This window comes from Rhamphochromis longiceps, linkage group LG12 (genome assembly GCF_057381845.1).
Source record: "Rhamphochromis longiceps isolate RC_006_pf linkage group LG12, R_longiceps_female_GT1.1, whole genome shotgun sequence".
Lineage (NCBI taxonomy): Eukaryota > Metazoa > Chordata > Actinopteri > Cichliformes > Cichlidae > Rhamphochromis > Rhamphochromis longiceps.
The window spans coordinates 35,250,906-35,277,925 of NC_140568.1; the positions used below are offsets into that span (position 1 = coordinate 35,250,906).

Sequence of the window (27,020 nt, forward strand, 5' to 3'; positions counted from 1 at the left end):
TTGTGCTGAACATCCATTTGTAAATTTACACCTACACTGTTGCTTGAATACCACAAGTATAAATAACAATCCAGCCTTCAATAACCTTCTTTCCATAAGTGACTTCTACTTTGGGACCTTTTGCGTCGACAAGGTCATTCTCACCTGAAAGTGCCGCATGCTTATGAATGTGTAACACCTGAATCAGCAGCACCAAGCTCTGTTTCAGGGATTGGGTTCAGCTGGCCCAGATTTATCAGGCTCCTCTGTGCCGGATAACTTGACACGAATGGACTTTGCCCTGCTACACGCACCCTGCGGCTGTCATTCAAGCCAGAGACCAAAAGTTAGTCAGCAGTAATGGAAGGAGTAACACAATACAGGGTCAGTGTGGAGCCTTGTGTCCTAAAACCCACCAGTGAGTGTGTGTGCGATTTCTCTGCGTGTTTTCATTACAAAGCAAACACCCATCAGTCGTATTACCCAACCACACGTGTTGCTTAATAAGCAGTTGACCTCAAAGTTGGGGAATAACTAAAAATATCTGGTTTGATTTCAGTTTCGTGGTGATTGTAACTTCCTTAGTATGAGATTCTATAAACAATGATTGTGATTAATGACACTGGTTTTCTGATGTCATACGTAGTTTTAATCAATGTCATCTTGGATTTTTCATCCAACAATACAGTGTTTTTACTCATCAATTTATTGCTTAAGTGACTGGCCCGGCACAGCTCATTTTTAGCTGTTTTGAAAGCAACATAAGTGTCTGATTACTGCTTTTTCTTATAAAAGGGCAAATGGTAATAAAATTACTCTCAACAGCTTGTGTTCTAAAGCCAAACAGTTGTGGTTTGGGATTCAAAAGTCAAATGTTTATTTCATTACTGTCTGATTTTCCAGACCTTCTCTGCACAATGCCAACAGTAGCGAACAGATTTTGCATCCAAATCTTTAGGGCATATTACAGGTGATGGTTAGAGCATGCATGGCAGGTATGAATTTTATTGATAAATAATATCACCGTGATGTCACGCACTGGTTTGTAGACTTACTGTTGGCATTTTGTCACTGATGATGCTGTTTTGTTTTTGTTTAGTTTTTGTTGTTGTTGTGGAAGCCAGGTGTGCCCAAGGGCGCAACGCAGAGTTGCACATACCTCCTCATTAGGACTTAAAAGTAAAAGACTAGAATTTTACTCATCCAAACCACACCACAATATCTGTATCTCACAGTAGGTCACATTATTTGCCAGAAAAATTATTAAAAAGGTAAAAGACTAACACCACAAAGCCTAAAAGTCCACTCCAATTAGTGTCTAGGACTGTGAGCCCTAGACAGCTTTCAGGTATACTGGACTGCATTAACAGAATACCAGTGGATGTATTAAACAACTAAATTACCTACTCCACAGTTCCAGAAAGGCCAAAACAAGTTTCATGTCAGGCTGTAAACGTGGTTTTTAGTGCTGTTAAGTTGGGCGTTTTAACATGGAAGTAAATTCGATTTTCGTATTTTTGGCTAAAGCCTCAAGTGGTCACTCCAGGAACTGCATTTCGGCTTCATTTTTTTTTTTTTTTTTTTTTTAGCCGCTGAGTTTATCTATGACACATTTAGATAGATTTGCAATCATTGCTGTAGCATATTGTTCTCTTTTTCAGAGTCATATGCATCATTGTATTGCGCTATTACTGGGGTGGGCGATATGGTTACAATTTTCTTGTCAAAATACTGAATAAATCACGATGATGTTTTTTGAAAAACCAGAGGTGCAATCCTTATCCTATCAGGAATGTCTTTTTTTTCCTAATCCTGCAAATGCATAACAATACAACTTATCTAAACATTTAAAATCCACAATTAATATACAGTATAATTTATTATTATTCATAAAGCTGACTTGGAATTGTGCGCACAGAATCGTCACTCTAAAAGAAGAGCTTCTAAGGTTTACAGGTTATATATAAGGTTATATATTTATATAACAGTATGGTAATATTGTTTGCCATTATATTCCTCGGTGTGGTGAAAAGTATAGTTAATAAAATGCACTGTCACCCCATATTACCCTGCAAAAGTCACAAGACATCTCTGTGTGGATCAGTTGATCATCAGTGACTGACCTGTAAATAAATTCCTCTGCCCTGCTGAAACTGACACTCAGCACAGGAGGATGATGTAAGTCCTGTTCATGACCGGGGAGATAACACGACAAATATCTATGGATCACTGCAAAGCAGGAAACAGCAACCTCATCTTGTGGGTTACCAGACACCCCCTTCAACACAACAGCCAGGAACACATGAAATATTTACATTTGATGACCAAGGGGAAAACGAGGCCTCCCGTATGAGCCCGGCAAATGTTAGCAAGTTATCTGCTTGGAACGTGAAGTAACACATTTTCCTGTGATCTATCAAAAGCTATCATTAAAAGAGAATGTTTCTCTAATCTAGTTGCTTAGCCCTCAAATCCCAGAGTAAACCAAAGCACAGGCTTGAGGAAGAAGGCAGTTCTATGTAATCCCTACACCAATTGGCTGCTTTTGAAGGAAGAAGTTCAGTGTGGTGACTTTCATCTGGACCCCATCAGGTTGCATGTCCCCAGGCAGTTAGACTGGTATCTCTGTACCAGGCGTGTTCCTTTATTAAAGCCTTGGCCTCCTCTGACCCAGCACACACAGTGCAGGCCCCAGGGAATACAGACACGCGTTTACACACACACACAGTTCCCACAGGCCAGTGTAGCGGTTTGCGAGTTTAATTCCTTCATGGACCACATATGGACTTGAGTTTAAGTAACTGAGAGTGTGGTGATTTTCTTTGTAAAACATCTGCTTAATGATGGTGTACCAAAGAGGAGGGGTCATTATTCCCACAGTGAGGCCAAGCAGAATCAGGGACATATGATATGAATAAAGTGCATTTCCACAGTGGAACTTGTTAATGTGATACAGAAAAATGGATCGGACCATACTGCCAATCCACCTGCCATAAAGGTCAAAATTATAGCAAAATGGGCCAGAATTGACTTCAACAACTCACCACTGGGGTGGAATTGCTCCACTTGGCATGCAACAAAAAATAAGAACCTCTAACTTATATTGATATACCAACAATATAACTCCTATGTTCAAATAAGTGCTACATTTTTTGACAGGGCTGTCAAAAAATACGATTCAGATTCAGCCGCCAAAGACTCCAAACCGGCCCACAGGAAAATGTAAAGACGTTGGACTTCTCATTGCATTTTCAGTTTTTCTTTCACGGCTTTTCCTCCTGATAAACACATACCCTGTGGTCATTCATACTAGACTATAGTAAGTAATAGATACATATTTAAATGACAGAAACATTCCTGTTTTTTTTTTACTATCAGTCGTAGAAATTTCTAATTTTTTTTATAGGGGGTCACTAGTAAAGAAAAAAAGTGAATTTTCCAAAGTTTTGTTATGTCAGGACACTATAGGAAATTAGTTTCCTTAACTTTTTCTTTAATTTAACATGTCTGTTTCTTACAATTTAAAATTCATGCTGACATCTCTTCCATTTACGACAGCAGCATTTCTTTATCATGTAGAAAAAGAGAAATGAACTGTTGATAATAAAGGGCTAATTTATTTTTTTATTAAACTGCTTTACACTGACAGACTGACTGGTTTGGCACACTTAAGGTCAAAGTGAGCTGTTTGTGGCCTGTGGTCCAAAATGAGTTTGACATTGCTGTTTAAAGATGATTACAATATTTAATTAGAAATAAAATCAGAGTAGAAAATTGGCAAAGAAAAACTTTGCTAGACTTATTATGTGTAAAGTGGCCAGACTTTAGGCACGTTTTGCTAAGTGGAAAAAAAAGTATTCCAATTTTTTTTTTACTTTCTAGAAGACAGAATTCTATTTAAGTAGTTTAATAGTGTGTAAGCTGTAAAATATAATATAAATATAAAATCTATTCAGTATTTATATTATCTCAAATAAACATACTCAGGATGGAGAATTGTACTTTTCAGAATCATAAACATATTATAGCATAATTATTGATTAACTGATGTGTATTAATTGCATCCCTGTGCTGCTTCTCCTGGAGGTTTCTTCCTGTTAAAAGGGAGCTTTTCTTTCCCACTGTTGCCAAGTGCATGCTCAGAGGAAAACATACGCAAAAAATGTAAACACAGAATGCTAATTTAAATAAAAATGCATTAACCTTTTAAAGTAAAAGGGAAACATTTTGAAATATCAAATAGTGTTTCACCTAGAACACTTCCAAAAGTAAGTCTACTTGTGATACACAAATATTCTGCTTTGAAGCCCATGTTGCTCCAGTTTACTAATATTGCAGCTACAAGTAATACTGTTTCTGTGCTTTCTTTCTAGTACAAATGTTGGTCACTGAATAATCAGCAAGTGTGATTATTGTGTCATCTTGTCCGTTGTATGGCCCGATTTTTAAATGTGAAATCTAAAACAAATCAGAGTAAAGAGCCACCTGATGTGCTTTGTCAGTGCAGAAACAAAAGAGCCGTATCATGTGAAAATGTTACAATTACATGGTAAAAACAATAAAATGAATCTCTTCCATGTGTGTCACCTTGATTCATTTTGCTTTTTGGCAATTGGAGCTGTGTGAAATCAAATCTCCTCTAATGTGTTTAAATTTCCGGTATTTGCTTTTATTGTAATTATGTTTTTACTTTTGAGAATAGTGTAAAAACAGAGCTAGAGCTACAGCCTGTAGGGAAGGATCAGAAGAACATTTGTCTGTTCTATTATTTTTTGTCTTGAACTTTGAAATGCAATTCGGGGAGATAGATCTATAAAGATAAAACTAAATGCTAAAGCTGTAGATCGAGGAGAAGAGATGAGTCTGTCTCCAGGCCCTGCAAATCTCACTTATATTGCATTTAGCTGGAAAAGAAAAAGACAGTTATGGTTGTGTTTACAAAGAATTTGCTCCTTGGCCTCTAAAGAAATCCTCCAAATCTTATGAGTCTGTCAACATCATTTGAAGCCTACATCCCTCTGAGGCATCCACAGATGACAATCATGTTAGACCTGTAGGTATTTCTGCAGCGTTTTAGACTGTTACATCTCTAAAGGTTTAACAGCATTTCAAAATGTAATGCACGCTTTCAATGTGAATTTTGGGGGGGGGATTATTAAATGCATAAAGTGTAAAACTGGTCTTAGCTGTAAGTGAAATAATCTACAAGCTTGTATATTACCCCTTGGTAGCATTTAAATTTAGTATGTCATTGTCTAATTAGCAGGACATACAGTATTTATTCATATATTCTGCATCATTTAAGTGCTTCTAAGTTGTTTGAGCCAATCAGTGGAACATTTTCATTCATCATTAAATTTAATACATTGTAGATATATGCAAATGTACATGGAATTATTTGTGCACATGTCCTTGATCCCCTATGTCCACTACGTGGATTCAGGTTATCACAGAAGGAGCGGACGCCACAAAGGAACTGCTGATAACACTGTTTTGTTTGCAACCTCAGATAAAACCAAGACCAGAATTGAAGCCAAACTGCTTCTCTGGCCATGGACCGCTGACAGACATTAAAGCAGGCCCTAAAATTGAGGACTTAAGGGAAAAAAAGCTGGGACCAGGAAATATGCTGACATTAAAAAGAAGAGGATCAGGGAAAATAGATAAGAGTCCCAGCAGCAAATTTTGTTTATCGTGCTGGATTGTTAAAATGCTACTTTATGGTCCTTGATAATGGTTAACCTCATAATAATCTGCAAAAGCTCAGCTAGTTTTGATTTTATGTCCAAAACACACACAACAGACAATCAAACAAAACTCGTAACACTTGATATATTGTGATCTGGAGTTTCAGCATCGATGTGCTTCGTGAGACGACTGACCGTCCCTAATATTTTGCACATTCACTGCACATATTCTACATTGTTGCCTAGTCCACTATGACATTGTCCATTCTGTCCCTGTCTTGCCTTTAGGAGCAAATAATGCTTCGTAAGACAGTCTTGTTGGCTGATGTCCACTATGACACCTGAGTCACAGAGGAATAGAGGTCTGGTGAGTGAAACTGGAGAACTTCATTGCATTACAGCACTGCAGGGGAGATAACACTCTACGATAAAGTGCCTTGAAGGAAGAAGAGAGGCATTAGAAAGATGGTAGTGATAAGGCAGCATCCAGACTTGTAACTTAATATGATTTTAATCTGTAGAGGAGGAAGGACACTTGTCAGGATTATCACCTTAATGAGGAGCAAGTGAATTCATTTTCAGTTTGTAATACTTATCTGCTTCACACTCAATTATACAGCCCTTTGTAGGCCCCCTTTTTACATCTAATACACACAAAAAAACTCCTGACAGATCTTTCATTAACCAATAAACCAATCACCAGTGTAATCTGTAGCTGTAGGGAAAGATCCAATGCCACCAGGCAGCTTCTTCCTGGTTGGTAGCATCTATGAAGGTAAACCCCCTTTATCACCTCTCACCCACTCTCATAAGTTAGACTTGCTTGTACATAAGCACCACATCGACACACATGCAGACCAGTACTTGTTCCCATATGTGAGGAGGGGCGTGGGAGGGTTGAGTAAAGGAAGGAGGGATCAAATAACTAAGAGTCACACACAGCTACACACGACATAAAGTCATTTTTCAGTGATCAATCTTCAGTGAGGAATTCTCAAATAAAGTAGAAGAGGTGAAAAATTCTGACTCAATCCAGCCAAAAAAAAAAAAGAGACCTCCCCAGACCGTTACCTCGATGCTGTGTGAAGGTGGAGTCATGGGGTGGAGAGAGAGAGAGAGAGAGAGAGAGAGAGCTAAATGAGGAGAGAGCGAGAGGAGCTGGGCACCCAAAGAGGACAGATATTCGCCTGGACTGACCAACCTTCCTATTTAAGTCTTGAATCCTGTTTTTCGTCCTTAGAGTAAAATCTGGAAATGTTTTCCTGCACATGTGGAGTTTAGCAGCTTGGAACAGGTAAATGGTGTGGTGGCACCATTTTTTCTTTTTTTTTTAATTTCAGTGGAACTAAAGACTTTTACCAGATTTTAGATACCTTTCTACATGGATACTATTACATTTTCTCAACTGGATATTTGTTTTTATTAGTTTTTTCTTATCTTTTTTTTCTTGTTAAGTTGAAAAGCAGTCTGGGACTAAAAGGCTTACACCGGAGCCCCTTTGAGCAAGAGTTAAAAGTTCACAAACAATTTAAGAAGAATTAGTAAAACTGTGGAAAAGTGCAGGGGGAACAAAAACAGGTTTTCACCAGAATGCACACATAGTCTGCCTGCTTTTTTCACTTTCTTTTCTTTTTTTCTTTAATCTTTGTTCATTTAGACTGAGATGTTTTCCAAAACAGACTTGGAAGTTTTGATAACCAGCATAAAACCTTGCAGCAGTAGAGAAGAGAACGGAGTGGAGTACCAGCTTGGAAAATAGAGACTTACTGAAATTACATAATCAAAAAAAAATCACCCAGAAGGATATCTTGACATTTTTATACCTGCGCTGAATAGTTTGGACACTGTGCAGGGACACCTTCACTCTGGTCTGTGGAGGGCTTCCCTCCCTGCCTTCTCAGGCAATCTTCACCCCCAGCAGCATGTCCCAAGCTCCGAGGCTGCCTCTAGTCCTCCTCACAGCACACTACCATGATCAGATGGACTGCTGGAGGGAGTAAGGCTGCCTCTGCCTCGTCCTGCTCCAGGGCTGGGTTAGGGGCTCGTTCAGGCTCTGGGGCCACCTTCAGACTACGGTCATCAGCACTGCTTATCACCCCGGCTTTTCCTGTACTAGTCACCCTGTTGGTTTTTTTATTATCCCTGCATGAGGCTGCCTGCCATCAGTTCCACCGTGACACAGATAGGGTCTCCAGCCCACGGACTCTCAGAGCTCCAGTGAACATTTCTGAAGCTGAGCTGATCTCTAGAGCCAGAGCCAATGGGGGCCCTGTGGGTCGGACTGGGGGAGCACAGGGGAGGCATGTGCGCAGTTACAATCATCTACTAGGGGACATACGAAGGAGAAAGCTGTTCTCTTTCCAGAGGTTTTTCCTGAGGATCGATAAGAATGGAAAAGTCAATGGAACCAAAATCAAGGACGACCCCTTCAGTAAGTAACCCTTTCAATTAACAAAAGTAGGTAAAGAAGAGTGAATCAGAGCCAAGAAGTGATCTGTGTGACCCTATCCAAGGCTCATTTAGCCTGAAATATTCGAATTAATTTTACCTTTTAAATTGTGAGTGTGATATCAAATTTTTAAGCTCTATAGCCCAAACCTTTGCCTTCGTTTTGTATTAGTATATCAAATGTGACAAAAGCACCTGATGAAGTCTTTAAGTGGGACATTTCTAGTAACAAGAAACCATATTAAATGAGAACTTAGATCCTGACAGTTTATTTAAAACATACATTTACATCTTTCTGTCTATCTGTATCTATATCCTATGTAACACCAAAGTAAATATGTAGATTGTACCTATAGAAATATAACTTGTGCTGCTACCTGTAAATGGTGAGTTTAAAGGAAAAACGTGATCCTTTCATGTTACGCGAATGAACCGGTTGGCAGTTCATTCACTGGTAGTTTGGAGGAAGTAATCCTAATTTGAGTTGTCTTTTTGTTTTAAACCAGACATCCCACTGATATCTCTCCTGTCTAAACACTCAGCACAATGATGGTAGCTCTCAGATGGTCTAAAAAGGAGCAGGAGCAGATAACCCAGCCATTATCAGGCAGTCTTCACAGCCCAGGGTAAACAGCATTGATAACATCCATAGAAGGAACAGGGCTGTGGCAGGGGGAGGATATGAATGTCCAGCTCATTGATGCTTTTAGACCCTTTTTGCTTCTCTTCGGCTGTTTCGCTATGACTCTCCCACTCAGATTGCCTTCTGCCCGCCAGCATCACGCAAATTACACACCCTCAGTCACAGATCAGACATTTGTTTAAAGCAGCTTGACGTCCTCACTCAGAGAAACATGTCTTTAAAGTGATTACATGTTGTATGTTTCAGTGTATAAGTCAGTAAAATAGCATTCTCATTAGTCTCCCAGCATTCCCACTGAGCAACGTGTGTGTGCCTATCAACCAGCAGGCAATCACATGGTCCGGTGGGTGTGATCTTATGGTACCCAACAGCAGCACATGTGCTCAAACAAACACACACACACATATATCCCACTTAGTTGTTGTTATATACCTTTTTTTTCTCTCTGTTTCGCAATTCCATAGTAAGTGTATCCCGAAGTTTTAACGTTCCTCTTGGGAGAGCTAAACCGCACTTTCAATCAAAGTGACTTTGGGGGAAATGGCACAGGAGGCAAAATGTCAGGGGAGATGTTTGTTTTGACAAGGTCATGACAGAAGCAGCTTTATTTCCTGACCATATTACACTGTGATGCCTTTACTGTTGCTTTTGTTAGCAGTTTCCTTTAAGTAGTAAAACTGAAGTGGTGCAAGGAAGTCTGGTGTAAAGTCACTCTAAAGTTTATGTATCTTTCTGAGATAATTTATCCCTCTGTCTTCCTTTTTACTGACCCACAAATCCACTTCCCCCAGTGCATTGCTTTTTTCAAAGGTAAGTCTGAATTAGCAATGAATTGAGGTTCAGGCAGGGAGGTGAAAGTGAGATTCTCTAGAGGTACAAAGTCATGAATGACATACCTGAATATTATTGTGGCCACATCAAAGCCGTTCATCTTCAGTATATCAATGGTGGTGCCATCACAAAGCTGTGTCCTAAGGGGGTCTGGGGACACTGTATGGATTATGTGCCCACATATCAGGTTCACATGGTAAAGAATACTACACAACAGCAGCTTCAGTCTTCGCTCTAGCCCCTGAGGCTAGACATGATCCCTGGACTGACGTCCTTTGTAGACCCTTGATGATCCCTTGAAGTGACAAAATATCACATTTTCTTTCCAAGTACTGGAAAAAAGTTTTTTAAAATCAGAAATTGAAATGCAAAGGCACCCTACATTTAAATTTGTCAAACTTTAATTAATTAATCTAAATTAATTTATCTGCAAGCTGTTTTGGGGGGGCTCCCTGTGGCCCTGCAAGGAGCAGCATGCCTCCCACAGATTTATGGGGATGCCAGTGCAAAACTGTCCCACATGGTTTTCCAACCCACTGTGAGCCTTTGCTGAGGTTACAGAGAAGCAAGGAGAAAAGGAAGGCAGACTGTGTTAAAGTCAGCTAAGTAGCTGCGTGGCCTAAGCACAGCAGAGCCGTCTTAAAATTTAAAGACATCTAGCAGCTCTGAGTAAAACATTGCTAAACAAGACTCAGGGAAAGGCTTTGTGGTAATAAATAAATAAATAAAGTCTGGCTAACTATCCATGGCTGTGATGGTGTGAAAGGTTGAGCATGTAAAGACTGTATGTATACTTGTATTGGGCCAGTGTGTGTGTCTATGTGTGTGTGTCTCTCAAGAAAGAGGAAGGCTAAAGGAACCAGGCCATGTGCACAAGACAGTTCTTGGCATATCCTGTGAATATTGTATAAATAATTTCTTTAAATATAGCAGCGACCTTTTACTTGGAAAAAAACCCCCAGATGGTGCTCTTATGGAGGTCTGAGGAGGGAGATGTAGCCAATAGCTTTTCTCAAAGGTAGTAAAAAGGTTCCTTTCCATGTAAATACACTGAGTGTGGTCCTTATCAAGTGTTATTACTATATTTCCTGATTTACGCCTCACTCTGTTCTATTTTTCTGCATGGAAATGATAACAATCAACATTTTAATCCTGACTTATCTGCCCAAATACTGCTTTATTCAAAACCAGAACATCTATTTTGAAAAAAAGAAGTTTAAGAGTGAGAAAGAATAACAATGCTAAGCTGCAAAGCACATATTCTTTTGGCTCCCCGCTGTGGAAAAACCACTGCTAATTCTTACTGGCAACATCTACCTCCATTCCACAAACAACGCACCATTTACTGCTGTAACTCCCACCAGAGCGTATCGAATAAGCTACACATTAGGCGCAAAAAGCTTGCAAGAGAAAAACTGCTGAACCTGGCTGGCTTACTTTAGGCTACATTTTAAAAGGGGTTTGTAAAATAAACCCCATACGAAGCAATACTATCCCATTAACAGCGTAAATAAAGCTAAACGATGAGCACATTTTCCCACATTGGCAGCCATGACCTTATTACTTCCCTATTGTGGGTCTACATAAGCATTTAGCCTTTCAGCACAGAGCAGTGTAGGGAGATTTTGTAGTAGTTTCACAGCCAAGCTGAGTTAGTGTGTTATATGCAAGTGCACATTCACCTGCTTCAAAACAACTGTGCATATGTGTGTGTATGTGTGTGCTTTTCCGTGTGTGTGAGTGAGTTAGTGAGTGAGAGAGTGCATTAGTGCATGTGTGTATATACAACCTGTCTCGCCCCTGCCTCCGGTGGCTTACTTTGATCAGTGATCATTACGGCCTTTCTAATCCTCACTCCACCCCCAGTCTCACTGTCATGGCTCCTCTGTCCTCCTCTGTTCTCCTTCCTTTCATCACTCCCATGTTTACAGAGCAGCCAGAGACTGCCATAGATTGTCTTACATCCTCACTCCATACCCGACATCCGATCCCATACAGAAACCAGCTCTTCTCAGATCTTCAATGACCGTTGTGTCACAGTCCCCAACACCGCCTTGCAGCTTCAGACCCCACTGCCCTGAGGTGCCGCTGTTTGAACTAGAAATTGATACAGTCAAGACCTCACGGACGAGGAGAGAAGCTGCTGTATATTTAACAGAGGGATTGTTCTTTTGGGCACACCTGCATCCTCCGCTGTCCACTCAGGTCCAAGGCTGGCAGCCTCCAATCCCCCCCCCCTCCCCCCAGCCAGTTTGGAGCGAGTCTGACAGTAGAGCAGGGTGCCACACAAACAGTCATCAGACAGAGGAGGGGCCCCTGGTCTGATCAAAGGATGTCGTTGACTTTCTGGAGTTCACGCCCCCACTCTGTGTGTGTGTGTGCACATACACATATGGGTGTTAATTGGGGTAAAATGACAACAGCTCACAGGAAGTGGGAAAAGGAAGGTAGGGAGGGCGGCATGAAATCAAACATCCCATGGGAAACAGTGGGGTTCACTAACACACACACACACACACACACCGGCATGAGATGAGACAAGTGGGTTCTGTGGTCAAAGGACACATTAGGAAGTTATAGCTCTCCGACCTTTGATACTGAGACCACACAAATAACAACAGCTGTCTACAGCAAAAACACATCCATTTTAGCTGAGGTATAAATTAACCTCCCCTAATAGTTTACAATAAACCTGACGTATTTGCACAGGGACCTGGAAAGCTAAATACCAAACTCAACATAAACAACCCGAGAAATCTCCGGGGGGAATCCACCCATTAATCTTCAGACTAAATGACCTGAGCAGCTGGAATCTTTTATACAGGTGTAGGCTGTAAAGGAACTTTAAAATATCAGAAATGAGAAATGTGCCCAAGAATAATTGTAACCTTGCACAGAAATCCCACACATTCCCCATGTAAATGTCACAGAATACAAATGCTGGTACTCATTATACTATTACTGAAAAACCTGTGGATTCCTCCAGGTTTATATCTGCACTTCATGTGGGTGGTTTGTGACCGCTGCCAGAGTGTTAATTCTTCTATACTCTGCTCCACAGCATTTATTCAGTTGTTCATGACATAATAGCATGCCTACTATTAATGCTGACACATATTAATGTCACCTTCTTTTTGCTGATCCCTAGGTATTCTGGAAATCACATCAGTGGACGTGGGAGTGGTGGCCATCAAAGGGCTAAGCAGCAACTTCTATCTGGCTATCAGCAAGAAAGGAGAGCTGTACGGAGCGGTTAGTATCCGAGCCAGAGGTCAATCTGGAAGCTCCAGAGAGAGAGAGCTAGTATTAGCTTCTTCAGTCCTTATCAAAGGAAGCCTTATCTATAGTTCTACAACTGCTGGGTCAACTCTGAATCACAACCAGACCAGTGCACACATGTGAACCACTGAGAAAACTATGCAGCTTTAAAAACGCGCACAAATCACCCACACAGAAAAGCATGCAATGTAGATTCGGAAGTAGTAAATAGGCACTCAGACAACAATGCATTTTGCACAAGATAATAATCTGCGTTTTGTCTTAACCTCACACGCTAAGTCTATAACACTGCAACATGATACCTGCTTTTTTACAGAGAGAGTTTGGTGTCGACTGCACCCTGAAGGAGCGGATTGAGGAGAACGGCTACAACACGTACGCATCAGCCAAGTGGAAGCATGGGAAGCGACAGATGTTTGTGGGTCTGAACGGCCAGGGGAAGCCGATGAGAGGAAAGAAAACCCGAAGGAAGAACACAGCCACACATTTTCTTCCAACTGTTGTGTGAACCTGTGCACTCGGCTGGAGAGGGACAATATGAAACTCTGAAAATGTGAGGTTTATAACTCTGAAAAGTGAGAAATCTCTCATTTGATTTTAAAAGAAAAAGGCCTAACACTGTCATGCATACAAGTGGTCTCTTCTTTTCTGGGAGATGGTGTTACCTGTGTTTTCACTGGCACAGATGCAATGCTTATTCTTTTTTTTTTTTTTGTCTGTGCCAAACAGTTTGCAGCTGGACTAAGTGTGTGATGTGGACACAACCGAAGCTACTGTTTCACTAAATAAACTGTAGTAGATGCAGAATTATCTCAAGATGTTATTTATATCCATATTCTCCTGTGAGACACATAAACAGAACAGAAAATGTTCAGGATGTGGGAAACAATCAGTGAGTCCGTTTATCACGGCAGCAGGAAATAATAAAGGATAGAACACATTTAAAGCAAATGTTCGATACTTAACCACTGTGTTTTTGCCTGAATTGTAATGATTTATTTATTTTGTGAAATATTTAACTGAAGGGGAACACAAGCATTTCTTTGAATTCTTTTTGTTTTATAAGAACTCTATTATGTGAAAAATAAAAGTACCATTTCTCCCCTGCAATGCAGTGAACGTTCCTCTGTGGTACTCCAAAGACTGGGAGAAGTGCATTAAAAATGGTAAGGTTTACCAGAAGTACTGAGAGACCCTGGTAAACGTTCAAGTCATGGTATTCTTATCTGGGTCTCTGAGGTAGGAAAGAAGGGACAAAAGGCAACCATTAATTCCTAGCCAGATATACCATGTGGCAACCATTGCACTAATGATTAGTGCACAAACAAACTGAAAACACAAGACCAACCACAACAAAATGGGAGGGGGGAAACTCCCCTGGTATGGACTGTAGATGTTGACATCATTTTCTAATATCAGACCATTACTGTGGAAGCTGCAACCTTCTCCAACTGCAAAAAGACTTGCTTGGTAAAGATAGCTGGTTATGAATATAAAAATTGCTGCCCATGGGTTTGTATGGGCTTTGGAAGAGGATCTGAATGTATGCATGTAAGAAAGGAAATACAAAAGAAGTGCATAAAAAATATATGACCTGTGCCTGACCACCCACTTCCTTCAGTAATCACACAATCTTCACACACTAATCATAAACACACTAATCAATGGCAGCTGCCTCAATCCCAGATCAAAAGAACATAGGAAGAACATTAACACCACAGGCTTCCGGACCTTGTGTTCTCTTATCCTGCCTTTTAAAACAACTATCTCTGGATGGGCATCAGAAATTGGAAGATTATAGGAAGACAGCTGAGAGAAAGGCTTCAGAAGTTTTCCTTTGTCTTCAGTCCTAAATTCATTCAGCTTGGTGTGTGAAAAGAGACCGGAAGGAGTGAAAACAACAAAGGCGGTCTGATCTATAGCCTTAGTATATTGTCCTTTAATGGCTGTTACTGCGCTGAGTGATTTATACTGAGGAATGCTGCGGTGCATTCCACCAGTAAAGACCAACCGAGCACATCTCTGCACCCTGCATGGCCCTGTGTGCTCTCACAGGTTAATTGAGCAATATGGTGTGACTATTGAACCTCTGAAGCCAGACTCACAATAGTGTCTTGAAGATAAACTATAAATGTTACCTAAAAATAAAGATTAAGAAGGTGAAATTAGGGTGCAACTTTTGAACAAATACAAATACATACATACATGTCTTGATCCCCAACTTCATCCAAAGACTTCAAATGTTTTAAAGGTGATTCTGAATTGACTCAAACCATATTTCTTTATAAGAACTAAAGCACGGATATGCACTAGGAGTTTAATGACACCACATACAGTAGCATTTTCTTTCTTGATTTGTCCTTAATTGCTGTGCATGAGGAGATAAACATGCAGTCAAATAAATAACAGAGGATTTGACCTACATAATGTGTACTGCTGACCCCAACCCCCACTGACTTACCCACACACAAACACACACAAATCCAATTCATTTGTCATCTTCTGCATTCCCTTGTGAATGTTTGAACTCTCTCCAAAACACTGGCACGGCGAGGGAAAAAAACGGCAATAACACAAAATAGGCACAGTAATCTTCTATCAAAGCAGGTCTCTGCATTTCTGGCACTGGAATTCTCTGTGGAATAATGTGATCCAGCTTTGAGAAACAAGTGGAAAATGACTGGAGGCTAAAACAACTAATGAATACTTACACCGAGATGTCTGGTAGAACACATGTTTGCAGCGGGCAGCTACTGAGTGAGCTTGGGAGAGGCACTTCTGAGGGGGTTGTTCAGGTTCACAGCCTTTCCTCTTTCCTCTGAGATGGATAAATAATTTTCTAGCATTTTAGATCAACATGAGGCCCTTCAGCACGTGCTTATTGTGTGCAGACAACCACGTTGTGACCTCAGTATTTATTTGGAGATAGTCTTTTTTTTAAAAAACAAACAAACAAACAAACCAAGCATGAGTTTATGTGCAATGAAAATTTTCATACAAAGTTTTGGAAACATTTTTTCTCTAAATGCAACTGATGCCGAAAACAAAACTGCAACTAATTATAGATAATTAATTAATGTCTACGAAATTTCAAACATCATCACCTGAATTCCTGGTAATTATCAGAAAAAGAATTTGTCGTGGAACTTGAAGCCTGATGTGGATTTTTTTTCAGTACATATCAAATCTGATGGAAAAAAGTTAAAAGATATTCATATTTCACACAATCCTTCTTTTAGTATAAAAAGAAAACATGTCCAATTTTCGTACAACAAATTGGACACTGTGCACCTCTACATTCAAAAGCATAATCGCTTATGAATGCGAAGATTTCTCCTATAATTTGTTAGCATTTTTGTCATAGTCACATTAATATACTGGTAGTATATTGTGTTCATTTTATTACAAATATAAGCAAAAAATAGGATTACTCCCTCTACTAACATTTTCACTGTTAACTAGAATTAAATTGAAAACTAAAACAAAGCGTGACAAAACATTTTTGTCATTTGAAATGAAATTTTTAAAAAAACCTGTAGTCTAACTAAAACCATATGCAGCTCTTTTTAAGTTTTGTCAGAGTTTTCAATCCATCATACATGAGGAGTGTAACAGGGCAGCCTTTCACAGCTGGATTTACAGTGAGAGGTATTTTTTCACCATATAGCTCTCAGGACATGACAATCACTCATATGTTAAGCCTTCTCACAAAACAATCACCCTGTCTTACGGCAGCTGGCAGCCTTAAATACTCTCAGCTGTCACAGGCTAAACCATTATTCCATTAACAGGTGAGTTCTCAAATCCCAACCTTCCACCACATTATATCATCAGTTTCAATAAATACATATAGACATACATTTTGAATATGTATCGAATATGTAAATGAATAAATATTTTACATTTTACCCTTAAACCTTACCATTATTATAGAAACACCAAAACCCCAAGATCAAAGATTCCCCACACTCCCTTGACCAATGGCCTCTCCTGGTACCTTTAACTGGTATCTGGACACCTGGGGAAACATTTGCCCAAACATCCTGGAGAGCACAGAGGAAGGGAAGGTGAGTCATCACATCTCTGTAAGTCACTTCTTTGTACCGCCTTTACCTCTAGACCTTGCACACATTTGCGTTAGTTCTCCTTACCTTTTGCTTAGTAACAATTCTTTTCTCCTCACAGACAACCGCCACATTTCTTGATGAGGAGCAGCTGTGCAGGACCTGGAACAAAGTCTACTGGCTAATTATTAAAATACTCAATAAATATTCAATAAATAATTAAACTTCTTGTATGCAAATGTTATTGATGTGCTTAAAATGCGACGCTAAATAAAGTGCAAGTTAAGGTGTTTTTAATAAAGTGAAAGGTAGTCCTAAAGTGCTGTACAACTTAATACAAATAATTGTAGGAAGGGGGAGTCTTCCTTACAAGGAGATTATCATATTTAAAATTTTGTATAAATATCTGCATTTAAACGAGTTTGTCTTTGTAACTCCTATTACTACTGCTACTAATGCTAACATTAATATTAATAATCCTTACAAAATTTAACAAAACTTGACAAGTGGAGGATGAAAGAAGGGATAAATAACATATGATAATTCTAGAGCAGATGAAAAGCGTCTGAAAATCAGGTAATTAAGAAACCAGGAAAAATCCAGCAAAGACCTGACACAGGAACAAAGTGATCCATCTGGCCCTTCAGTTGATCCAAATACTGCTCATCGAAGCCTCATCAGCAATGGTCTCGGTGCTTTCTGGAGCACATTCTTAAGAAGGTGAAACTGGGAGAGAAGGTTCAGGCATGTCCAACAGATCTGATGGAGTAATAAATCCAAAAGTTGAAATTTTCTTTTAAATTGTCATCAATATGTAAAGAGGAAGACCAAAAAGGAACATATCAACTGAAAAGCATCTGATTGGCAGCGGCTCCATTTTTAGGATGACGATGACCCCCAAATGCTTCTAGCTTTGAAAATCCATCATGAAGTCTGGAGAAATATTCCTAAAGAACACTTAAAGAAGTCTTGCTTAAGAGCGTTCGTGTTGTGTGAAGAATACAGCTGGTGGTGCCAAATATTAAAATAATAAATAAATATATATTCCAAGCAGAGTTGTGCGAATTTAGTTTTTCTCATATAATGGATTTTCATTTAAATTTGCAGATGTTCCATAAATGTTAAATATACGTTTCAAGGCCTTTGTGCAGTAATCCATTCAAAAAATACATTACTGTTTTTAAGCGTTAAACGATCCCGTGCAAGACGGTATTTATTTCAGCGCCCACTTCCACTCCGTGCCACTAGAGGGAGGCAGATTTTTTTATTCTGGATAATCAGTGACAGCAAGTTTGTTGTTAAAGGAAGTGGCCGAAAAAGTTATGTAGCATTACACACTGATACTATCCGATAGAGAAAAGGCCACCATGAAAGAGAGATAGGACGTGTTTTACAGTAAAAAAAAAAAAAAAAAAGCACTTGCCGCTACGCACGGAAAACGGCAGCTGGAAGGGCGACCGGAACATCTTCGTTTATATCAGATGCTGTATTAAGAGCCGAGGCTGACACCGAGCAGTCATGAACGAGAATTTCGACCGAGCTCCCGGAGCAGGGAGATCCCGTAATTTTCCAGCAGACCCCGGACTCATGACAGGCGCTGGGGACGCTGACAGCAAGACCCCGCTCTTCAACCAAAGAGAGCCGCTGAGACAGCCGCGAACAACTCCTCCTTTTACCGAGAACAGCATTGGCTCTGTCAGCGACATACCTGATGGAGGTACGGAGCTGTCAAGCAGCAGCTCAGCTAATGCAGCTAGCTGCATTCAGATTCGGGTATTTGTCATTTTAACTCAATGGCAAGGAGACCTAAAGCACAGAATGTGTTTGTTTGAGTGTAAATATTATCTGGTTGACATTTTTCCTCTGGGGAGCGCTCGGTTGTGATAAATCTGGAGTTGACATTAGCTAGCTGCTAAGGGAAAGCTAACCTTAGTGCTTTTCGGTTGGGAAATCCACGCGTTTGTTGGATTTCATGTGATCTTAGGCATCATCTAAATAAAGCTCGCACTTAGTCAACTCTGTCTTACTCAGGTTAAACTTGTGCTTGTACTTGTAGAGTTGGTTTAGCTAAAGTTAGCCCACCGTCAGCGCAAAAGGAGGAAGAACTAGCTTGGCACTGGGGAGGGAAGCAACGATTTAAAAAAGCTCACGAGACTCCGTAAACGTCCAGTTTTTGCACCACTAGAAGCCTGGATCTTGTTTCTTAAGGGGTTACTTAGTAAAGAGGCTTTCATGAAATTGTCAGAGGACCACACTTTACAGTAAGAGTAAGTCGGCTATCATGAATGTAAGTAATACTTGATGGAGGAAAACGCAGTATTAGTCATCTAAAACCTCACGAACTATCAGAAATACACGAATGGTGCACAAATGACAGGGAATGAGGTCATGAAGAATCCGTAATTCATATTTGTGGCGCTTCAGATAAAGTGGTGGTTTAGTTCCTATTGAAAAAGAGTGGTTAGCACCTTTTCTATGTTGATATATTTGTTTCCATTGCTAAATAGTCTTTAATCAGTAGGATTATATATTAAATAAAGAAATGACCTTTTTTGCAAGTATCTTCATAAGTCTGCGCTGTACCTAATCTGTAGCCTACATTATAATCAATGCAGTCCTTTTGTGGACAGTTAAATATCTTTATGCAATTATTACATTATACAGGATGTCCCATAATGATGGAGACACTTTAAATTCAAGTATCTTTGAAAATAATAATGATGTTAAGTGCAAATATTACAATTTATTACATATTCTTCATATTATCTAAGATTTATGAATTACCTTCCTTAGATGGTCACCAGGAAGAGAACATTTATGCACTTTATCCCTTTTAATCCAAACACAGCGTCGCTTAGCATATAAACTGGAATGGATGCAGTCTCTCTGGATGCTTTGTTTTACCTCTGCAGCTATGCAGGATTTACCTGAATGCACACTTTCCCTGAGGTAACCACACAGGAAGTAGTTCACTGTGGATCTGGATAACCACTGAATATCACCGAATCTCAAAATTAAGTTTCTGCCGAATTGTTCTGCAAAGAAGATATCAGATACCTGTCAAGAATATATCACATTTAAATTGCCAGTGTGTAAATACACAACATTTCAAAGACAGACAAATGAACGTGCGCTGGTAAATTAACAATAAAATGTGTCCCAACATTATGGAACATTTGCATTCACTGCAGATTCTGCTGCCCTCTTGGCCAAATAGCTCTTGGAAAAAAGGAGAAAAAAAAGAAGAAGACATATTTACTGTCAGTGAGACTGAATAAATAAATACATTAAAATCACTTTGCCAAAAGCTGATTGTAGTGTCTGCCTTCAGGAGGTAATGTTCTTTCTGCATCAAAAGAAGTTGTCATTCGTCAGGGATATTTTTGAGAAATTATATAATACTTTTTTTGTCAGACAATCAGTTTTGGGCACTACACACCAGAATCATTTACATATTTTAAGGTCAGATTTTTCATCATATAAATGAGTTTTGGCATCCCAGTGTTTAAATTGAGGTTGGGCTTCTCCTAAAACACAGTACACCTTTTAATAGTGCAAAGTTAGTTCTGTTGAACTAACAGTAGACAAAGACAGTACCATGTCTTGGTCTTTGCTGTTGTTGTGTTGTTACACACAGCTAACATTCATTTCTCGTGTTAAGTTTTTGGACAGTGCTGCGTCTTATATTACCTGTTTTATTTGGTGGTCTAAATGTCATGTCAAATCTGTGTGCATGCTGCAAGCAACGTCCACCTGTTGTGTCAAAGGTGTTAAGTATTTTTGTTAAGGGAATCAAAAGTCCAAAAAAAGTAAAACAATGACAGAGACCATGTAGTGCTATATATTGTCCACTCGTCCAATGATAAAGCTTGTTCCTCAGTGTTACAGACCTTCTTTGTTGCCCCAAAGATTGTTAAAAATAAACCACATTACAGCAGTATTTTTTTAATTTCTCTTTTTTAAAAACACCTTTGTAGTCTCCCATAAAGCAAAGCCTGGAAATATTTTTGTTTTTCCAGATTATAGAAGACAAAGCAGACCTCCGCAGAGTCCAAATTACAACAACACATCTGCTTCAAGAGGTGGTAATGATGTGGATTCCATGATCAAGTCATCAAAGCTTTCAGCTAATGCTCCCGAATTTGTGCCTTTGGGATTTAACCAATATGATGTAAGAGAACAGTTTCGCACTACACATTGATCCTGATGCATTTTATGGTGATAGTTTTTGGAGTTATTGTTGAATTTTTCTCTGAATTTTCATGTTTTTCTTTCAATTTTTGTATAGGACTCCGCTTACTATGATGACAGCGATGCCTATTACGGCGAACCAACTCTGGCTGATACAGTCACAGACTTTCTTGGCCACCTGAGTTCCTCGCCAGGGTCCTTTGAGTCAGATGTTGAAGACATTACTGGTATTCTCAATTCCTGGGTTACCACTGAAGAGTTGTTGAAGGAGCTGGTGGAGCTGATCTACACACAGGTTCAGTCTTTAATTTTAGGCAGTGTATAATATAATTTAAAACCTTTAGACACATATTTACAAAATGCATTTACAATACATGCAATTTTGTAAAGGGGGCCTCACTAATATCTTTGCCTTTCTTTTTATTGCAGTCCACTTCTATTCCAAACTTCGCTTATACTGGTGCCAGGCTTTGTAACTACCTTTCCCATCATCTCATAATCACCCCGGCAAGCGGCAACTTTCGTCAGCTCCTTCTGAAAAGGTCTTTTTTCCCCCTCTCCTTCTGATTTGTATGTATAAAATTTGGACAAGCTCCTATGAAAAGTAAATCAAGATGTATATAACCATTTTTAACCACTGCACTGGGCAGGATCAATATAAAATAATACAAATTTATTAATTGTTATAATACTGGCACTCTCCATCTCTGCTTGTTGTAAGTAATTAGCTGTAATTAAAGATGGGGATTTTATTTTCTTCACTATTTCTGCAAAACTTTTATTTTATTTTATTTTATTTTTACTTTATTTTTTTTAAACCAACACTCCAAACTATGGGGTCAGACTTTTACCCTGTGACCTGCCTGGCATATAAATGTAAGAGTTAATAAACATATGTAAGGTGTACAGCACCACAGAATGTCACCCATAGATTCAGTTTGTGACTTCAAAAGTAAGAATGTTGTCTGTTGCAGATGTCAAACAGAGTTTCAACAAAGGGATGCAGCTGTTCGTGGAGAGCCAGAGACTCAGAAGAAATTCCACTCGTATGTGCTGTTTCTGGGAGAGCTGTACCTACATTTGGAGGTAAGAACTCAGAGTCGCTGCAGTCTCTCCTTTGGATTCTGCTTGTGTTGATAGCTGGGAGGTGTCTGCTTACCCCAGTGAGTCTTTTTCCTATAGTAAGACTCTATTGTTCAAAAGAGCATCTAGTGTTAGTAGTCCTTGGTCTGTTCTCAGCCTTAGTGAGCCTTGCGCAAGTGTGCATCAATCAGTTCTCCATCTGCTGCGGGTCCTCGTTTAGAGCTACAGATCACAGCAAAGAAAACAGTTGCTAGCTGCAGTCAGAAGAGGTTAGTTTTCAATCTTCCTGATGTCAGGAGAAGAGACTTAAGGCAGCTGATATAGACATGTTAACAAGCAATCTGGGCAACATCTCAGTAGGAAACCACAAGTATGGAAATGCAGGTTAGCAGTGACAGAGCTTTCAAAGTAGACAGAATGAATCGGCCATTAAATTTATAAAACCATCGTGTTTGCTCTCAAACAGATGAAAAAATGCCAAAATTAATCACCAAATATAATTTGAGTGTTTGAAATGCTGCATAGCTTAGTGTCCTAGTGTATGCAAGGTTTTCTTTTAATAAGCAGCCTCACTACTTTCCTGGCAGCTAGTTAGTAATCTTGTCTTTGGAGCTAGGAAGGAGCATCTCACAGTGTAAGTCCCAAACACCAGAATACTGACCAGATTACTGTCATCTTTTAATTGTGTCATTCACTTTTCCACATGTGTGTAAATCTTTTATCTTTTAGATAAAAAGTGGACAGGGACCTCCAGTTCGAGCACGTGTCCTACTAGGTGCTCTGAAAGACCTGTTGATCAGTCTGTTCTCCAGTCCTGTGGATGCAAATCTCATCTGCGCTGTCAAACTGCTTAAGGTGTCAGAGTTCAGTTGAAAATGTTACCAGATTTTTAATTTAATTTAATTTTTTCAAATCTTTTGATGTTTGTCCATCATTAATGGAGGAAATAAGAATGTTTTGAATTTGCAGTTGACAGGTTCTGTCTTGGATGATGCCTGGAAAGAGAGTGGAGAGTCGCACATGGGAGAATTAATCAAAAGAATAGAAGATATTGTTCTGGATGCTGCCTGCAGCAGGTGTGACAACCAGTCTGATCTTTTATGTACCGCTTCTTCTTAAATCGAACTTTGTAGTTAAAAAGAAAGACGCATAGTCGCCTCTGATGGTCACATGTGAACACGTTCATCAGGTCATCAAAAATCTTTTGATTTATTTTCGTGAAATATTCATGAAAATGAACACAATTTTCTAAATTTCTAAACTTAGGATCAAGGGAGCATGTGCCATAATTTAAGATTTAGCCGTAAATTGCCATATCAGCTTGATTAGAAAAGTTTCTTATTAATATTTCTTCTCAGAGATGTGAGACAGATGCTTCTTAAACTAGTGGAGCTGAGGTCCAGTGACTGGGGCAGAGTCCTTGCAGCTGCAGCAGCTAGCAGTGCCACACCAGACAATGACCCCAACTACTTCATGGTCAGTTTTAACTGTGGCATGCTCCTCATATCACTCTTTTTGGCTTTCCTTTAATTCTGCATCTTTCACTCCCTCTTTATTTCTTATTTTTCATGCATTTGTGTTTCAACCTTCCAGAATGAACCTACATTCTACACAGAAGATGGCACTCCTTTCACAGCAGCAGACCCAGGTCAGTCTACAGATATGTCCATGCATACAGAAAATTAAAAAATCAGCCCTTCATGTGGATATGCACACATCTGTAGGCAAGGGACTTTTTAAAATATATGTGCGTTTTTAAACTGGCTCTTTTCAAGTTTCTGTTTCCAGTCCACTTGTAGTCCTTTTAGGGATTGTCTAGTAGCGTTTGAGCAGGCTGTAGGTACATACTATTAAGTTCAAACAGCAGCATGTATTTGCCGAATAGAACAGAATCTTTCTATTAATTGTTCTAAATTTGACCCGTGCACAATTACGTCTGTGTTGTTCAACACATTTTTAAATGTTTTCTTGGCTCTCCTCAGTCAGGTCATTGTCCTGTATGTAATTTACATGCTGCTACTACTTTAAGTTGGCATACGATTATGATGCTGATCTTGTTATCTCTATGGTTTTACAGATTATGCTGAAAAATACCAAGAGATGCTGGACAGGCAGGACTATTTCCATGATGTATATGGTGAAAATGGAAATGAAATGTAAGTACCCACTGTAAATGTAATTGATAAGGATCATAAGGACTTATTTATTTATTTTTGGTTCCCCCCCCCCTCTTATCTTATTTACTGAAGCTTCTTGCTTTGTTAACTAGATACACCTGTTAATTCTCTGCTAATGCATATAGAAATAGAGGAATACATATAGGGAAAATAACACAGAAAAAGTAGAAGTAGATAAATTGAAAGAAAAATACACTTAAAATGCAGTGTGACAACATAAATGTGGGCTTTAATACAAACACAGATAAAGTATTTGTTAAAAAGCTTTATTATTTTTGGTGAACCGGATTAATTTACTGGCTAATTTCTTAGTTTGACAGTTTTGCCCTCCATAGTCATTCATCAAATGCTGAATTTGCTGAATACAGCATTAGCATTTTTTTATTTTTCATTTTTGTACATCTGAATGCCCTTCAGGCGCACAATTAATCCACACATGTAATGTGTTGCAGACATCATTGTGGTTCTCTTCTCATCTAATATCAAACTCCTTGTTTACTTTGGCAAGTAAGAGTATGTAAACCTGGAGAATTACAAATGTGAGCCGCTAAGTGCAATAATTTGAGTTTTTCTGTAAAAGTATTACACCTTTCTCATAGTGCGCACACACAGTAACACTGCAGGTGCACTAATTAGCTTAATCTTCGTATCATGTTACCGTGGTGTCATTTAGACCACATTTTGTATGAATTCAACCGTGTCACCATGCTTGCACAACTTTGGTCATGTGATCGGATAGTAGCTTCCCAAGAGAAGTCATGTGACCACCACTGACCTGTGGGCCCCTGAGCTTGGCAGCTGTGTTTGACTGCCCCACAATGCAACAGGGCTGTCCACAGTCTCAGATTCAGTTTAGTCAGCAGCTGGGTGTGAAAGAGGGCTTAACTCACTCCTGCTCCCCCCCGCCCGCTCTTTCTCTCTTTCTCAGAGCTGTGTGTGTGTGTCTCTCTGAATATGCTTTGAAATGCCAAATACTTTAATGTACACATTTTACTTTTAAGGATCTTAAAAGTAACATCCATGCCTCTAAATCCCTTGTGTTGCATTCACAGATACGACTTTGAGGACGAGATGGAGCCAGAGATGATAGAAGCTTTTGAGAATTTTTGTTTAGAGTCGGAGAGGAAACGACAACAATGACGTGAGAGCGAAGAATCTGAAAGTCTGAAGCAGGCATATACTGTACTTTTCCCACTCAACGTGCCGGAAGAAAAAGAAAAAACTAGCATTTGATAGGCTCAGATTTTTATTTTACTGCAAGCATTTTAACAAAACGAGCTGTTCATAGTTGCATTAACGACACTGTTTTCAGTCAGTGTTGATTAGAAAAATTGGGACAATCAGTGGGATAACTGTTCAGAAGGTTGAAGAATTTAGACTTCTTTTGACATGGAAGCTTTTTCTTTGTTCTTTTGAAGTAGCTTCCAAGATTTTCTTTCCTTTGCCTAAACTAAATGCCAAGAGGGAAGTAGTTTGCTGTGGATTTATTTTTTTTGTTGTTGTTGTTATTTTCTTAAAGGTGGATGTGTTTTAATCTAATGTGTGCATAATTTGTTAACTGCTAATTAATTCCCCCAGTCTATAGGTAGAGGCCAGAAAAACAGCATCACAGAGATGCTTTATTCTGATGTTAAATTCTCTGTAGATGAGTGAGTTGGTTGTTTTACTACGTATTACAGCCTTTATCCCTACTGTTGTGATATTGCATCACACCGTCGATATTAAATACTATATTTTGGGCTGTTCACCTATTCATCTGGCTGCAGCTAACTGAAGTGTTCCAAAGCTCTGTGGAAAGCTGTGCCAATTAAGAAATGTTGTATAAGAAAATATTTAAATTCATTCACAAACTGTGAAGCGAACATTGACACAGACCTTTGTGGAAAATTCAGAGCTTGAAAACTGAAATCTGCATCTAAATCCAATTGATTTCCTGAATGTACTTTCAAATATATACACATCTTGCAGGTCAGGGTTGCATAACTAAACTGCAGAAACGGACTCCTTGTTATCCCGAGACTGAAAGACTGTTTACCAGCAATCTGTGGCTCCCATAAAACGGAATGTTGTTTTATAGTTTGTAAATATTATTTATAGTATTGTTTGCCTGCAATAAATTCTTTATAATGTGAGACTGCATTTGCTTGATTTGTGTTTTTGAGTTTATAGTTGTTGTTGTTTTTTTTGTTGTTTTTTAAGTGCCTTTATTTTATCCATATTTTTTCCTGTCTCAATAGTAAGTTTTGTGTGGGTGTTTTGTGTGTAAAACACACACAAAAAAACATTGAAACAAACATTACCTCACATCATTGTACCAAGGATGCACTGGAAGGAGACTGACCTAAAACAAGAGAAGCAAGATAAACTTACCAGTAAATGCGGACATCAAGCTGTTGTTAGTGTTAGCTTCCATATTCACTACTGTATTTGTCAACTGGGAGGGACTGTCTGAATTCATGGCTGTATATTTATGACACTTACCTGGACCTGAAAGGACATGAGAATTTTTACTTTGTGTGTATAAATACTAAAAGATATGCCTCCTAGAAACATCTTCTGAACAAACTCTGCCATCAGGTGGTAACTCTGTGTCAGTACAGTACTTGAGTCCACATCAATTTTCCCTAAGGGGACAATA

General features: G+C 39.2%; 2 protein-coding genes across 3 annotated transcripts; both read left to right on the forward strand.

Annotated features, from left to right (window-relative positions):
* Positions 1-6,668: 6,668 nt before the first annotated feature.
* On the forward strand, positions 6,669-13,675 carry LOC146657753 (fibroblast growth factor 10-like). Of its 2 annotated transcripts, XM_085426069.1 has the most exons (4): positions 6,669-6,960; positions 7,324-8,097; positions 12,737-12,840; positions 13,184-13,675. In XM_085426069.1, the coding sequence occupies exons 2-4, from the start codon at positions 7,638-7,640 to the stop codon at positions 13,373-13,375; spliced, it is 756 nt and encodes a 251-aa protein (XP_085282195.1). In that variant the 5' UTR covers positions 6,669-6,960; positions 7,324-7,637; the 3' UTR covers positions 13,376-13,675. The 2 variants fall into 2 exon arrangements, with proteins under 2 accessions (XP_085282195.1, XP_085282194.1); XM_085426068.1 differs by having other exon boundaries at positions 6,669-8,097.
* A 4,553-nt stretch (positions 13,676-18,228) lies between these two features.
* Positions 18,229-26,514, forward strand: paip1 (poly(A) binding protein interacting protein 1). The gene is made up of 11 exons (XM_085426070.1): positions 18,229-18,648; positions 20,951-21,102; positions 21,220-21,417; positions 21,552-21,664; positions 22,097-22,208; positions 22,935-23,060; positions 23,175-23,281; positions 23,564-23,681; positions 23,799-23,853; positions 24,283-24,361; positions 25,435-26,514. The coding sequence occupies exons 1-11, from the start codon at positions 18,450-18,452 to the stop codon at positions 25,520-25,522; spliced, it is 1,347 nt and encodes a 448-aa protein (XP_085282196.1). The 5' UTR covers positions 18,229-18,449; the 3' UTR covers positions 25,523-26,514.
* Positions 26,515-27,020: the final 506 nt, after the last annotated feature.

What these genes read in the sequence shown, in the direction of transcription:
- LOC146657753 (XM_085426068.1), top strand. Translation starts at nt 7,638, where the DNA reads ATGATCAGATGGACTGCTGGAGGGAGTAAGGCTGCCTCTGCCTCGTCC. An exon ending in AATCAAGGACGACCCCTTCA is followed by an intron (nt 8,098 to 12,736) that starts GTAAGTAACCCT and finishes GCTGATCCCTAG; the next exon opens with GTATTCTGGAAATCACATCA. An exon ending in AAGGAGAGCTGTACGGAGCG is followed by an intron (nt 12,841 to 13,183) that starts GTTAGTATCCGA and finishes GCTTTTTTACAG; the next exon opens with AGAGAGTTTGGTGTCGACTG.
- paip1 (XM_085426070.1), top strand. Translation starts at nt 18,450, where the DNA reads ATGAACGAGAATTTCGACCGAGCTCCCGGAGCAGGGAGATCCCGTAAT. An exon ending in ATGACCCCAACTACTTCATG is followed by an intron (nt 23,682 to 23,798) that starts GTCAGTTTTAAC and finishes TCAACCTTCCAG; the next exon opens with AATGAACCTACATTCTACAC. An exon ending in GGTGAAAATGGAAATGAAAT is followed by an intron (nt 24,362 to 25,434) that starts GTAAGTACCCAC and finishes TTGCATTCACAG; the next exon opens with ATACGACTTTGAGGACGAGA.